The 15,503-nt window shown below is 42.9% G+C and overlaps 3 protein-coding genes across 8 annotated transcripts in view; all 3 read left to right on the forward strand.

Moving 5' to 3' along the window:
• LOC117590834 (microtubule-associated protein futsch) overlaps positions 1-5,868 on the forward strand; it is a 43,815-nt gene extending 37,947 nt beyond the window's left edge. For 3 of the 6 annotated variants that reach the window (XM_034283819.1, XM_034283821.1, XM_034283823.1), the window contains 5 exons: positions 1,742-1,831; positions 1,982-2,084; positions 3,359-3,509; positions 4,926-5,077; positions 5,147-5,868. In XM_034283819.1, the coding sequence (XP_034139710.1) occupies positions 1,742-1,831; positions 1,982-2,084; positions 3,359-3,509; positions 4,926-5,077; positions 5,147-5,270 (620 nt within the window). In that variant the 3' untranslated portion in view covers positions 5,271-5,868. Of the gene's footprint in view, positions 1-1,738; positions 1,832-1,981; positions 2,085-3,358; positions 3,510-4,925; positions 5,078-5,146 lie in introns of those variants that run through there. The other 3 variants (XM_034283818.1, XM_034283820.1, XM_034283824.1) reach the window with 2 other exon arrangements.
• Positions 5,869-6,146: 278 nt separating this feature from the next.
• Positions 6,147-7,321, forward strand: LOC117590819. The gene is made up of 3 exons (XM_034283787.1): positions 6,147-6,649; positions 6,720-6,935; positions 7,044-7,321. The coding sequence occupies exons 1-3, from the start codon at positions 6,416-6,418 to the stop codon at positions 7,278-7,280; spliced, it is 687 nt and encodes a 228-aa protein (XP_034139678.1). The 5' UTR covers positions 6,147-6,415; the 3' UTR covers positions 7,281-7,321.
• A 601-nt stretch (positions 7,322-7,922) lies between these two features.
• LOC117590851 (40S ribosomal protein S12, mitochondrial) lies at positions 7,923-9,810 on the forward strand. The gene is made up of 2 exons (XM_034283848.1): positions 7,923-8,114; positions 9,339-9,810. The coding sequence occupies exons 1-2, from the start codon at positions 8,063-8,065 to the stop codon at positions 9,704-9,706; spliced, it is 420 nt and encodes a 139-aa protein (XP_034139739.1). The 5' UTR covers positions 7,923-8,062; the 3' UTR covers positions 9,707-9,810.
• The last annotated feature ends 5,693 nt before the right edge of the window (positions 9,811-15,503 follow it).

The raw sequence follows: 15,503 nt of genomic DNA on the forward strand, positions 1-15,503 counted from the left end.
TTCAATCTTGACACACTCAGAAAGTTCAAAGACTTAACGATAAATCGTGTTTCCATCATAGGGCTGGGCTGGGCCGATCTGAATTGAATGAAATTAAATTATAGTAACGAGCGTACTGTACCATACATATGTACATACATATGTATGTGCTATATTCTTATATATATTTATATGTATGTATGTACTTGCATATGTATGCATGTACGTGTATATATGTGTGCATTGCTTGTATATTTCTTCTCCCACGCACAAACTCAAACTCACACTCACACACCGACATACAGACAGACAAACCGTTATAAATGTGTCGCTTATTTCCCAATGCGTTTCGTTTCGTTTCGTTTCTTTTGGTTTCCTTACGTCTTGTACCACCCATCACGTTACGTTGTTTCGTTAGTTTTTTTTATTCCGTTCCTTTACGTTTTGCTCTCCTTTGCTCGTTGATTGTTTGGTTGGTTGATTGATTGATTGATTGTTTAATTGATTTACTGACTGGTTGATTGGTTTGGTTGTTTGGTTGGTTGGTTCAGCGAAAAAAAAAAACACATACATTGGAAACCCCCCATGTGGCTCTTTCTCTCTTTGTACATATAGCGACCCCCACCCACAACCACCCCCGCCCGAAACCCACCCCACATTAGTTGAGATGAGGAAAATTGTATATGATTTTTTGATTTGAATTTTGTCGTCGACAGCAGCTGCCGCTCAGTCTGCTGACCTGCTCTTGTTATAACACCACCCACCCCTACCTCCGGATCCCGCATGCGTTCGTTCGTTCTTTCGTTTTATTTCTAATTTTGTAGGCATAATCGTGCATGTCATACATACGTACAAACATACATACATATGATTATGTAAATTACGAGTATCTGTAGCCATAAGGCTAAGCCATAAGGCCACACCAAAACCAACTTGCAACTCCAGCAGCCGCAGCAACACCACACCACCACCTCAGCCACACCATCAGCGACGGTCTTCGCTGCCACTTTGTGTTGTTGTTTTTTTCCATAACCCACCATACCCAACTGGGCTTGTCATTGTTCCATGTTCGTAGTGCGTTTCTTTAGCGTGGGAAAATGCTTCAGACAGCTGTGCGTCGTAGCGTTGTAGCCTTAAATTATGCAATTAATATACTCCAGCAGAAGGGATTACCACTCCTGAGATCATTCTATGTCTGTCTGTCTGTAATACCTAAACATATATATATGTACATACATAGTAAATATGTACATATGTACATATATTTACATATGGAGATCATTGGCTATTGAATAAGAAAAGCTTTCTTTTTAAAGACATTCCAACAATTCAATTTACATTTATAAAAAATCTGAATCATAAATCCATTTGCGGTGGTATCAAAATCTTCGGACTGCCTCGAAGTTAGCCTTCCTTGTTTTTTTAATTATTTCGTAGCTTTACTTTTTGTGTATGTAGCGCTTAGCATAACCTAAAAAAAAACATAAAAAAAAAGAAACCGACGAATGTGTGCTTTTTTTCCACGTTTCGTAGTGTGTAAATTTGTTGCCTGTCAGAAAACACAAACAAAAACATTTGTAATATGAATAACCACCAATGTTGATAATTACGTGATTATGTAATTGATTTATTTGTCTTGCATGCCCAGACCCGACTAATCTTTGTAATGTTTGCTTCTCTCTCTCTCTTCCTCGCTCTGCCTGCCTGCCGCCTGTCCACACACACGATCAAAACGCACTAAAACTCTCTTCACACACAGCAGCGCAGCAGCACAGGCAGCAGAGCTCCACCACCAGCGAACAGCGCAGCGAGACCAAGTCGAAGGATGGCGTCACCACAACAACCACAAAAGGTACAAAACGAGAAAAGTATAAAACAAAGTGCTACCAAAACCAACTTGCAATTTGCAGTGAGAGTGATCTCTGGGAATGCCGCCTCACCTTGCCTGCAAATGAACTGCTTTTTGCTATTACTCGCTATCTCTCTTCTCCTCTAATTACAGTTACAACACGCACGGTGAGCGGCAGCGCTGCCTCGAAGAACATTTCGCCTTTGGCCAAATTCAAGCAACTCGATAAGCAGGCGGCCGCCCAACAAGCCCAAAAGTAAGTCAACATTTTTATATTGCATATTTTATACGTTAGAACATGCATACATGTACATACATACATACATATGAACATGTAAACATATTCGTACATTCAAGCATACATACATATGTATGTACATAGGTACCTACATACATATGCACATACATACATACAATCGATTCGAATTTCGGGCCGGGAGAAGCAATCATATCAAAGTAATTGCCACTGCTGTTGCCTACTTATTAGGGCTCCCGCTGTAGTTGTGATTATGATTGCCTATCCCTACGCTTCACCCGCCACCCCACAACAACATTTTGGTCAATGGTGCACCATGCACCCATGCACACGCCTAAAATCCAACACATACAAACATACATAAAAAATATGTACATAAGTATGTACAAGCTATCTGTATTTTACTCAATCCAACTCCCTTAATGATCGCGGTTACCCACTGGGCACGTCTGATCTGATCTGTTCCGTTCCTCCTTGGTGACTGGTTCTGTGCTTTCTCTCTCTCTCCATGTCTTTGGCTCTGTCCATGGAGGCTTTTTGTAGTGTCGTTATCCCCAACAGCAAAGTTCAGATGATGAAGTTGATGTTGATATGAGAGTGAATAACCCACCATTATCAATCTTTCCATTCTCTCCTCTCACTCTCGCTCTGTGTGTCTCTACATGACTCTTTCTCTCTCTCTCTATGTCTCTCTTTTCCTTTTTATTTATTTTTCGCTCTTTGTCTTTCTGGATTTTGTATATGTCCAGACATAAACGAACATGAGAACGGCCTTAGCTGTTCCATTTTTAAGTTATTTTATAATTTTTGTTTTATTTCTCTTTTGAACACAACAATACACACACACATATACATATACATATACATATACATATACATATACATATACATATACATATACATATACATATACATATACATATACATATACATATACATATACATATACATATACATATACATATACATATACATATACATATACATATACATATACATATACATATACATATACATATACATATACATATACATATACATATACATATACAAACAAATCCAAAGCCACACTTATGTATGTACGCCCCCCACACCCTAACCCATACGAACTAAAAGTAATACAAAAACATAAATCGAAAACCCCAGTATAAGTACAAAAAATTACAATTTGAAAAACAAAAACAGAACTTAAGAGAAGACTGAAGAAATTATTTTGTTTGTGTGAGTTTCGCTAAAACGACTGCCACCCTCCCACCTTGAATCATTTTGTTCAGATCATCTCCAACAACAAGCACACCTACGACCCCCGGCGGCGGTTCGTCACAGCCGCTGTTCAAATTTACCGATCCGGCATTAAATGCGCGCGCTGCCACTGTCAAGGATCAGCTTCTGCAGTGGTGTCAGCACAAAACGCAGGAATACGAGGTATCCGACAACCTAAACCAACCAACAAAAATTACAACAAAAAAGAAAAACAAAACCAAAAAACAATGAGCCAAGCCGAAACGCAAACGCAGTTGCCGAAAGCCACAGCCATAGACCCCAAGCACCGTCAATTGTTGTTATTTGCCCATCTTAGATATTGATTTCCATGTTTATTACTTGTACAGATTCGTTCGTTCCGTTCCGATTTTAGTTTGCCATAACGCAATAAGAAAATAAATACACCTAACGACAAATTCAACAATCAGCTAATCAATAAAAAGTAAAACAGCGCTTGAAAGCTTCCTTCGCACACACACACAAACACACACACACAAACACGCAAACACAAAGAAACACTCACAGCCGCACACATGCGGACAAGATCACACACATTTCGTGCGAAGCAATGCACTATGGGGCATTTGACCACTTCTTGTGGCATTAATTAATAACTTCGAAACGAAACAATATTTTTGTATTTAGTTTTTTGATATGAGTCTACAATAGTGAAAGGAAGGTTTGTTGAAAAAATGGCCGTGCCACCGCCTTTTCTTAAGGGTAAAATCGAATTTTTATTTTATTTTTAAACTTAATCAAACAAAATATGGGAATATGTAAAGCAATGCCATATTTTACATAAAAAGTTGTGCCCGGATTTAAAAAAAAATGGAAAAGTAGAAGATAATCGGGTTTTTACATTGACTTCCTTGTATACTGCAAGCATTTCAATGCTTTGGGGCACTACCGCGCGCGTTGGGCGCCCACTCCCAAATACGTCCCGCATTAAATTAAATTATACCCACTACCGTAAGGATGTAGTATTGAAGCAAGAAAATAGAAAAGAAGGAATAAATGAATGAATACAAAAAAAAAAGATCTCACACACGCCTCTGCCTACAGACAAACACATGCACACACACACACACACACACACACACAAACGACAAAAATGTACAGCGCAGCAAGCAGTGCACTGCAGTGGAAGCAGTTCGCAAATAAGGTCAAAGGAATGGAAGCAGTTGAATAAGCATGTGACGACTGCTTTATAACCAACTGTAGCTATTGTAGCCGTTTGCCGCTTACCGATTACTGCTTTGCCGTTTACCGTTTACCGTTTACCACTTACCATGCCAAATACTGCCACAGCGCTGTGGCTTGCTATCGTTTCGACTGTTGCTTAATTTTTTTGTTTCGTTTAGCTTGATTGTTTCACTTCTTGGGCTGGGGCTGGTGAACCTAATGCTTTTGCGCAGGCGCCATCAAAATAAATACCAATCAACCAAACGCTCGATCGCTCGCTCGCTACTTACATAAAAAACTACCCATACCCCACCCCCCCCCCCCCCCCCCCCCCCCCCCCCCCACCCAAAACTTGCGAACCGACTGATGCGAATTTGTTTTGCCTATTATCCACAGAACGTTCAAATAAGCAACTTTAGCTCGAGCTGGTCAGACGGCTTGGCTTTCTGCGCGCTGATCCACCATTTCTTGCCAGACGCTTTTGACTACAGTACACTAACCAAACAGACGCGCAGACACAACTTTGAGGTGGCCTTCAGTGTTGCTGAGTGAGTACTGTACTTTTATACCACATACATAAATTATACTGACTGTAACGTTTTTCGTTTGGTTCGTAGCGAGAAGGCGGGCATAGCGCCGCTGCTAGATGTCGAGGATATGGTGGAGATGAGCCGCCCCGATTGGAAGTGCGTTTTTGTCTATGTCCAGAGCATATATCGTCGTTTCCGCAATTGCCAGTAGCGAGAGCAGTAGAGAAGAGCAGCAGAGCAGCGCAGCGCAGCGTTGCGCCGTCGAAAGAGCAGCAAAGCAAGAGGGAACCAGAGGCCAAAAGCAGCAGTCAAACTCAATAACTCTCAATAGAAACAGAAAACCACTCATTACATTTTAAGCAGTTTTCTACAGCCCGCCCAAACACACCACACACCACACAGACGGCATAGTAACAGTGCATTTCGCCCACTTCTAATCCTCCTCCTACTCCTATTCCCATGGGCGGACCACAACACACCCAATCTAACTGTAAAACGGAACCGCAAATGGCAGCGCAGGCTCGTCTAACGTGAACCAGCAAACTTGTACGTTTTTTTTTGTGTTTGTTTCATTTTTTACTATTATTATTATTATTATTACTATTACACATTATTATTTGTTATCGAACGCGCAGCAGAAACTATGCAATAATTGTTGATTTATTTCTTTCATAATTGTAATTGTAAAATCGGAGAAGGAGAAGCATAAGCAGACGCAGAAGAAAACGAAGATTTCTCTGCACGAGATCTTCGGCTACTAACCCTGATGAATTACTACCGTAATAATAAACATATTCTATGTAACTTAATTCGTTTTGATATTTACTTTCGGATGGATCTTGGCGATTGGGGTGTTTTAAGGATACACATTCGAAGCGATAAAAGAGGCTTGCGACTGCTTAACCGATTGCAGCCACTGTAGCCGCGGACAGCTGATTGAAAACTGCTTTACCGTTTACCTCTGCACTTCCTACTTAACATTGCTACGAGTTTATCATTTCAAATGAAAAATTGGAACTGTTGGAAATGTGTAATAAAAAACAGTGTGAACAGTAATTCAGAAAACCAAGAATGCCTTTACTTTCCGGGTATCGCATCTGACGTCTGGACCTATTGTAAAATGTCTGTGAAATAATTTATGTAAAAATTCGACACTCAAATTTACTATTTACACCTCGGGCTAACAGACGAGGCACACGCCCATTAGAACACACACATTGGGAGTCAATTGGCATGGCCCATCGGCAGCAGCTTCCCGTCATCTAGGAGTCCACGGCTTTTCGGCTTTGTGTGTTTTGGGCGTGTGTTTTCGGCAACAGTGTTTTGGGCGACAGGAGGCCGACGACATCGAGCGAGATGGCTGCCATTGATGCCACCGGCTCCAGCAGCCACATGGCTAACGATTATGCTGCAGATGGTGTCGTGGCCAGTGGTGCACCACCCCGTCCGATGATCCTGCCCGCACCAGGGCCACCCTCGCAGGCGAGCGTGGACTCGGCCAACGAGAACGGAAACTCGTGCCGCATCTGCCGCTGGAACCGCAGCGACATGGAGATCATCAGATGTCCGTGCAAGTGCAAGGGCAGTGTGGTAAGTGTGACCGTGACTCTGGAGCGGATGCGGATAACATTATTACAGCAAAATGACGTCCATATTGCAGGGCTACATACACCTAAAGTGCCTGCGGCGGTGGATCGTCCACCGCCATGACAATCGCTGCGAGATCTGCAACGCTGTCTTCGATCTATCCGAGGAGCGGGTGAGCGTCAAGAGGATGATGCGCACCTTCTGGTGTGGCCGCTGTTGCGGCCTCATCGTGAAACAAGTGTTGTTCAGTGTCTCGCTCATGCCGCTGGGACACATCATCTTGCAGCAGGTGAGGGCCATCTGTGCTGCATGCCGTGCCGCTCCGAGTCATCTGCTTGCGGCACTCCTCTATCGTGGCCCGATTACCGCTTATCAGCGCCTATTTTCTTGCGTACAGGTGCTGCAGTGCATGGAGACATTGAACCAGGGCAGCGCCGACCAGCTCACCGTGCAGGAGGTATTCATAGCCTCCTGTGCTCTGCTCACCTCCAGCGCCCTCTTTTTCCACTTTTTTGAGTTCGTGACGACGCGCTGCCTGCTCATCCGCAGCATAATGCGCCACTGGTGGATGTTTGGTAGCACCAGCGACTATTCCCTGGTCGAAATCGACGATGATGCCGTGGAGCTGTTCTAAGCATAGGATAATAGGCTTTGACTACGCAAATCCGAAATTTAATGAATGCCAACTGATATCCCATCACAGATTATGTTTATCCGATTCTCAGTATACCCTCAAATTATTGCACACACTTAATCCAATTGTTAGGATATTAATTACTTGGAAGAATAGAACAATAACTTACAAAAACAATGAGCAAAGAGCGGTTGAGCGTCATTTTACAGGGAGAAATTTGAGGGAGACTCTAGATTTATTTTATTAATATTTTCAAATAAACGCGCATTTTACCAGCTTCTCGATACCGATATACCAAAATTTTAGTTCTAGGCAGAACTAACAATTGCCAATTGTCGAAGAAATCATCCTTATGTAGTTTTCATATAGAAACATTTAATTGGTGGAAAACGTTTTTGGTCTCTTTTGTTTTATCCATATTATATACGAAATCAACTAAGACAAAGTACTTTAAGTTATCAGATACAATATTATTAACTGTGCTTAGAGTCTTTACTCGCTGATTATATTAAATGGAATATCAAAGTCGAAGAATATGATTTAGGATTTATGGAATTTACAGTATATTTGGAAAATGAAAGGGTATATTTCGGTATATTTCCGAGGGTCTGTTGGTATAATTGATCGATAAATCTGCGGTCACACTGAAGAAATTGCTGCCTTTATAAATTATAAATTAAAAAAGAAGCTTAAATATCAAATTTTGTACACTATTGACTGGTTGGCACACCACCCAATTATCCTTGTAAAACGGCAAGCGATCCCGACGTCACAGCTACGACATGAACTTCCTGCGGCAAACATTTAGCATTACGAAACATTTGACAGCGCAGGGTAAGTTTCGCTGCAAGTTGGCCAAAAACTTGACCAGTCCATTTATATTGCAGAGGGTCCGTCCAGGCAGCCAAACAGCCGGACAGCAGTATCGGGCCGGTCTGGCCTCCTGCTTTCCCAATCAATGACCACGCGCATTTCTCCCTAGCCGTCTGTGCGAGTATTTATACAGCAATCATCGTCGCATCGTGCCCAAAATGATTTGTATAAAGTGTTTGTTTTTCAATATGCAGTGCCCACTGCAGCAGCCGCAGAGCAACAGCACTCAATCGAAACTCTTTCGGTCGCGTGCTCGTGGCCGACTTGCTTACAGCTCGCTTCCACTTCCAATTCCACTCTGGGAACTCTCCCCACCCCATACTACGCGGGCTTGTGGTGCTTGCGAATATTTTCATTGCCGCTTTCCCATGCGTCCCCCGGATGGGTTTTAATTAAACAAATAATTTAAAACCTGCCAGCGAGGTTGTGCTGTCAAATGGCAAAAGAGTCCCAGACAGCAGCGACAATGGGAATTTGCGTGGCCAGCACAATAAGCACAGCGGAAAACACGAAAAGGACCGATTCGGACCGACACCCACACCAACACCTGCAGCTGCGGCTGTTATGGATCAGCTATGCCCATTGTCCGGCATTGTTTGCCCGCCCTTCGTCCTTTTTATCCAAATGTCCAGCATGGCCATTGCAGCTTCAAATTCGCAATATGGAAATTATTACCTGCGATCGGTCGGTGTGTGGCATTTATAATTGAAACTGCTGTCTATTGTAGCTCCGAGGACTCTGGACGATGGACCGTCCCCCCATTGTCACACTCTCTCAATCATGGCATGAAAGGCTTGAGAGCCATGAGGAGAATCAGCCTTTTGTTCGCCTCCGCTGCATTGCTGGACATTTGCGAATACGCGTCATTTGGCTGCAATTATTGGCGATCCTAGGGAGAACAGAGCCAGGGAACATTGTCAAAGATTTTGCGTTGCTGATGTAGAGGCGACTGCTGAACAATTATTTTCGATTTTCACAGAGATTAACCACAACAAAGAGCCCATCAGGCATTGTCAATCTTGCTGGCTGGCTGGCCGGCCGGCCAACTGTCTAGTCTGACCCTTTTGTTTGTTCCACCGAGAGAAACCCCGAGCTGGGAAATGTGTTTTGCACAGTACAGTTGTGCTGAAATCGATTTGAAGCAATCAATAATGACGAATGTTTAATGTCTACTCTGTTTTGCAGCCATGCAGAGCGGATATGTGAGCGCCTTGCGCGGCATGGCCTCGCTGAATCAAATGCATCGCTCTGGACCTCATATCAAGACAAGGCCGCCACGCCAGCCGCTGGATGGTAAGCCTTTTGCCAAGGGCGTCGTCCTAAAGACGCTGATCAAGAAGCCTAAGAAACCGAATTCTGCCAACCGAAAGTGCGTGCTGGTGCGCCTCTCCACCGGCAAAGAAATGGTGGCCTATATACCCGGCATTGGACACAATCTGCAGGAGCACAACATCGTTCTCTGTCGCGTCGGTAGGCTGCAGGATGTTCCCGGCGTGAAGCTGAAGGCGGTGCGCGGTGTCTACGACCTGGCGCATGTAATCAAGAAGAATTAGTAGTTCCTACAGCCCAGAACATTGTATAGATACACATAAAGATATAGATACAGATGTATGTACATTTGTGCGTAACATCCCAAAAAAAAATGCCAGTCAGCCCATCCAGCATTGTGTTATTATTGTTTTTTTTATGGAAAATTATGCAGCTCAGCCGGCTTAGTGTAAGTAGCAACAAGTGTACAAAGCAAGGAGAGTATGATATCTTCAATCCTGTACCTCGTACCCTGCACCCCGTACCCTGCAATGAGTGGAGATTTACTCCTTGTTCTGTTTCTTGTTCCTTGTTCCTTGTTGCTTGTCGTCGTAATCTTAAGTCAACAGGGTGTCACGTCACTTCTACCTGGGGACTGGTATGCTGCTGTACCCCAGGGAAAAGGATTTAACTGCATTTTTACGCTTTAGCAGCTAAATCCATTTTACCGGAATCGAATCTTGTTGTCCGTGTCCTTAGCTTTTTTGAGAGAATTGTCTGCCAAATTTTCTGCCAAATAATCGTAAGCCGAAATGGGCGTCTCACTGCACCGCCCACTCTTCACAGGTTGGCAAACAATATACAAAATAACTGGGCATTTTGTCAGAATGTACAAGTACAGAATGAGTATTTACAGGACACTTCTACTGCTGTGGAATTTTGTGGATTTCTAAATAAGTATAATTGCAGTTTGTAAGCAACGTCCAGGAACACGTAAGTTCCCTTAAACTAAGGACTTAAATCAAAGTCGAGCAATTAAAACCTATACCTGGTGGCGGAAGTACACACATTTACAGGATAAAGAATGTAAATTGCTCATTTTAACTGACGCAAATTGGAAAGTCGATTATTAAACTTATGCACATACATACATATATCATGCAATATGTGTGCTAAAATCTGATTAAAACATGGTAACGTCGGAGCACATTCCAAAATAATTTGATTTTGTTGGTTTTTGGTTTGGTTCCGTTCCGATATCTGCTTTATAAAATAATCCCATTCCATATTGGCTAAGACAATATTTTAAAATTAATTTGTTTAAAAATTTTCTTTTGTACACCTTTACGAAATTCTTGGCATTTCCCCTCAGACAATGTTATGTTAATGTCGGTGTCCATCAAAGGAAACTGCTGGAAAATACTGACCAGCAAAAGCAAAGGATTCATCGTTAACAGTTAACCGTTAACCCACCTATGGGTTGTATGTAGCCATATAGAGGTCACATCGCGCATGGCCGAAGAGGGTAGAGCCGTTAAACAAACATGGGACATGGGAAGAGATCTGTTTTAAGTGAGCCGACGCCGTCCCTGTCGCCAGTGTCCCAGTGGATGGATGACAGTTCGGTGACCACAGAAATCCTTTTCCTGTGTGCACAAAGGTCCTGGGATAGCTAGAGGGAGAGGGAGAGTCTATTACTGTTAGCTGCATGTTCTCTGCCTGATTGAGCCATTATGACAGCAGCAGCCACAGTATGAAGAAGGAGAGCCAGGAGCATCAGAGTCCGAGTCCTAGTCGGAGTCCGAGTCTTGCTCCTGGACCATTTCATTGTCTTAAGATCGTCCCATTTTGATTTTATGCTGAGTCAAGTTGTCCAACATTAAGACGACACAGCGACAGGACTTGCCATTGTCCTCAAGCGTGCATAATTTTTATCAATAAAAATGTCATTGTCCAAACACATGCGAGGAGGACACGACAGCCAGCAGCCAGATAATCATCCTCCTCAACTTCCGTTGAATCGGACTCGGGCCGAGTCTTGAAGGATATTTGCTGCTGCTTTCTGTCGCTTTTGATGCCACCTTTGTCTCTCATAATAACTGTAAAATTTGGGAAATGAAAAATGGTCCGCCGCATTACTGGACAATCATCTAAGTGTTCACACGTTTTGCGGCCGGCCAATTTAGCCAAAATATCTGAGAAAATGCGAAAGTTTTTCATGGTTTTGTTTTTTTGGCTGAAATGAATAGCCAAAGATTTCCGAAGGAGGTTCCATTTATGCTGTCTGAGAAGATCTGTTTGGGAATCATTTCAGCAGTTTTTATGTGACAGGCATTTGGAATTGCATTTCAAATTATTTAATTAATTAATTATAATAATTTAATTAATTTTTGACTGTGCTCTGTCTTTGCAACGTCTAATATTTATGTAAATAATTTCCGAATCCTTTATTTCCTCTGATTCAAATAGGAACCTTTAGAATGTACTTTGCACGATGAAATAATTAGGTTGTGGAACTGATTAAGGGATTCACATCTTCATGCTTAGATATGGCAATATACTTACCAACTTGATGAAACTCCTGGCACTTTTATAATTTTCGAACAGAACTTGCAGAGGAGATATTAAAAATAAATAAAAACGAGAAGGGACATGTATAAAAGTTGTGAAGCGTAAGAAGCGTCTTAAACGTGCCTTCTCTTTTTTTTTTAAATGTAACGCTTTACATTATTTTTACATATGTTATCTACATCTATATCGACATCACTTCTCACACCAGCACGCTGCACGAAGCAGATTGTGGAATGAGAGGATGTCCAAAAACTAAGCAAAACTGCTGGAATGGGGGACGTAGCCAAAACTGTGGCTGTGGGAGATTTTTGGCCTCTGCATACAGCCATCTGGATGCACAATTTTTGTGGCTTTACCTTTTATAGTCTCTGAGATTCAGGCGCTCAACAAGACGGACGGACAGACGGACAGACAGACATGGCTCTATCGACTCGTCTATTGATGCGGATCAAGAATATATATACTTTATGGGGTCGGAAACGTTTCCTTCTGTGCGTAACATACAACCGTTATTCGCACAAATAAAATATACTCTATTTACTCTTCGAGTACCGGGTATAAAAATGAGAAGGAACGCGTCACAACTTTTATATCCGGTACTCGGTATTACTTCCGTACATTAGTACTTTTTTTCAAATTTAACATTTTACATATTTTATACATATGTTATCTACATCTACATCACTTCTCACGTCGCACACTGTTACATTTTTTCCGCACAAATACAACTTATCGAGTACCGGGTATAAAAATATCCCTTGATTGGCAAGTCATTTTTACCACCTTTCACAGAATTTGTAATTCATTTTGTAATTGTATATATATAATTCTTTCTTCACTGTTTGGAAATGGCTTCACTGACAATTAGATTTCGTCTTGATGCCATATGGAAATTTGATACTTACCAGTTAAGCGACTATTTTTATTGGAATATTATGAAATAGTAATAAATATTTTATCGAATGGCAACTGAATGAAATGCCTGCGAATCAAACCCCACTGAAGACTCCTGCCCAGCTTGGTATTAATATTTAATTTTTGGTTAAACTGCAGTAAGATATCAGTGGATTTTCGTTGTGGCTGTTCGCTAAGCAAAGATCTGCATACTCGTTAATGTCTAAATACACGTTTCTATATTAACATACATAGATACATAGATCTCTGGTTATGGCTCTGTCACTGGCTCTGGCAAAATGAAAGCTTTATCCGGCCAAACTGCACTTGTTCTTAGCCTTCACTCTCACTGCTGGAACTCGATTTAAAGCTGGATCTCAGACATCTCCCATACTGGTGGCTTTGTGGTCTGTCAATCGCTATGAGTCATTGTCCTATCCATCCCTGAGCACAAATATTGGAATCGAATCGAAGCTGTCATTCTCCCTTTTTGTCTTTGCTGTTTTAAGGTATAAGAAATTGCAGTGGGAATGGAAGTGAAAGTTAGATTCTGTGAATGGAGGATGGAAGCGAAAAGAGTTTGACTAGACGAATTGCCAAACATTTTATTTAATCAGCGACACGTGTTCTCTGGTCTGGTTCTGGGGTGGCAGAAACGAGGGGTTGGCGATGGCGATGACAGCCCTTAGATGGGGATGGATGCTGAACCCCGTTCAACCCTTGTGCAACGCGCAACCCTTGCGAGACGTGAATCTCATACCCTCTGGGAAAAATGGCGCTGGCCCAAATGGCAAGCAATAAATTACACAAAGCCCGCAGCACAGCATCCAGCAGCCAGCATCCAAGAGCCGGCACACAATTCCAAATAAAACTGGTGCTTGCCAGGATCGGTGCCTAAGCTCCACTCCGCTGGGACCTGCTGGCTTAATCCTTGAGAAAGGAACTATGTGTGCCAGCTCCTAATTGGCATCTTGTTTCTGCATTTGGGCATTGTTCGCTGCTTTCTTTGCGAACAATAGAGAGGTCAAGTGAGAGTCAAATAATGATGCATAACCCTCATCGTGGATGGTGCTCAGATTGTGCCCGGATTATCCTTCGGGAACATAATAATTTTCTTGTAATCGATTGCAGCAGCAAAAAATAAAAGAGGCATCAAGTGAGGATATCCCTCAAAAGGAGATCAGAGATGAACAGATCTACAAAAAACCGATCTTCAACGAGCCTCAAGAAAAATAAACGAACGACAAGACAACAAACGACGGGCGGGCGGGCCCGTGCCCTAAACCACACAAAGGATCTCTCTCTTACTCCCTCTCTCTCACTCTCTCTCCCTCAGTCTTTGGCTGCCCATATTTGTCCTTGGGCACGTGTAGAGCACACTCCAATCGCAAGCAAGAAGGGCACACGATCAACGCCAGGTGAGAAGGCGAAACTGTCAATCAGGACGCCATCGGGCCACAGGGCACATGTGTGATGATCCCCGGTTCCTTCGCCGTTCTAATCATGATTTTTTTTTGCTGATTCCAACCCTAGTGGCGATGCGATCGGCAAATCTGTCAAGTCAAGGCCAGGCCCGATCGCGTCTGATTCGCCAGGCGGACTGATCGCGTGTGTGTGTGAGTGTGTGTTTACATTTACCCCATACCCCAAATCCTTGCCACACCACGGTGCATCTGTGTTGACACTTTTGTGAAAAGATCTGCGAAATGTGTTTGCTCATGCCACTAATCCAGAGCCTTATGGGGCGGCACGATCGTTTCAACGTCTCCACGACTCATCGATCGATGCCCGGATGGCATGTGGCAAGAACGCGGCTGACTTGAGTCACACTTAAGACTCCTTTCCTTTGGTAGGGTATAGATGGAGCTTCAATGTATGGTAGGGAGTAGAATGACGGAACACACACGAGAGATACATATGTGAATGGCAAAGATCTGCACTGACGAATGATGCCAAACCCAAGCGAATTAATTCAAAAGTCAGCAATCAAATCTTCTCCTATATATCAATAAATGCTTAAGCAATCGGTTTGAAAGTCAAGACTCGATCGATAAGTCTCCTTCGTTGACAGATCGTTAGAGATCATCACAGTGCCAGTGGATCATCGGAGGCACTACATAGCTTTAGTGGGCTTGACCAGTGGCTTCGCAAAAGTCTCAGCCTCAGGCTGGGTCTATTGGTACCTACAGGATCCCGGTGATCCCAATGATCTCATTTCTATTCCCAATTTCTACTCACGCGACCCAGATCATCGTCACAGCCAGCTCCCTACTCAAGTAATTTTTCAATTGACCTAACAATTGGGCGAAGCTCGTGAGACAGTTGAGCTCTCAGAGGATCCGAGGAGGATCTGTGCATCTAATCTTACGGATTTACGTGAAACTTTTGCAATAAGTAAGTGCATAACAACAAAATGGATCTTTGAACGTTCCCGTTTCCCGTCTCGGTCTTGGGATCTGTAGCAACAGCAGAAGCAACGCCAGCAGAGCCGCAACAATTATTTGGCAATACACGAGCAGGCGAGTGGCCTAATCTGTTGAACTGGACGGACAACTTAACTGATCCATTCGCTTGCCGCCTGCCGCTTGCCGCTTGCCGCTCCCAGGTCCTCACCGAATTCGCCGATGTCTTAGTCCG

Source organism: Drosophila guanche, unplaced genomic scaffold (assembly GCF_900245975.1).
Source record: "Drosophila guanche unplaced genomic scaffold, DGUA_6, whole genome shotgun sequence".
Taxonomy (NCBI): Eukaryota; Metazoa; Arthropoda; class Insecta; order Diptera; family Drosophilidae; genus Drosophila; species Drosophila guanche.

Excerpts from the sequence above, each read along its gene's own strand:
- LOC117590851 (XM_034283848.1), top strand. The coding sequence starts at position 8,063 with ATGAACTTCCTGCGGCAAACATTTAGCATTACGAAACATTTGACAGCG. Across the intron at positions 8,115-9,338 it reads GAAACATTTGACAGCGCAGG|CCATGCAGAGCGGATATGTG; the intron begins GTAAGTTTCGCT and ends TCTGTTTTGCAG.
- LOC117590819 (XM_034283787.1), top strand. The coding sequence starts at position 6,416 with ATGGCTGCCATTGATGCCACCGGCTCCAGCAGCCACATGGCTAACGAT. Across the intron at positions 6,650-6,719 it reads GCAAGTGCAAGGGCAGTGTG|GGCTACATACACCTAAAGTG; the intron begins GTAAGTGTGACC and ends TCCATATTGCAG. Across the intron at positions 6,936-7,043 it reads GACACATCATCTTGCAGCAG|GTGCTGCAGTGCATGGAGAC; the intron begins GTGAGGGCCATC and ends TCTTGCGTACAG.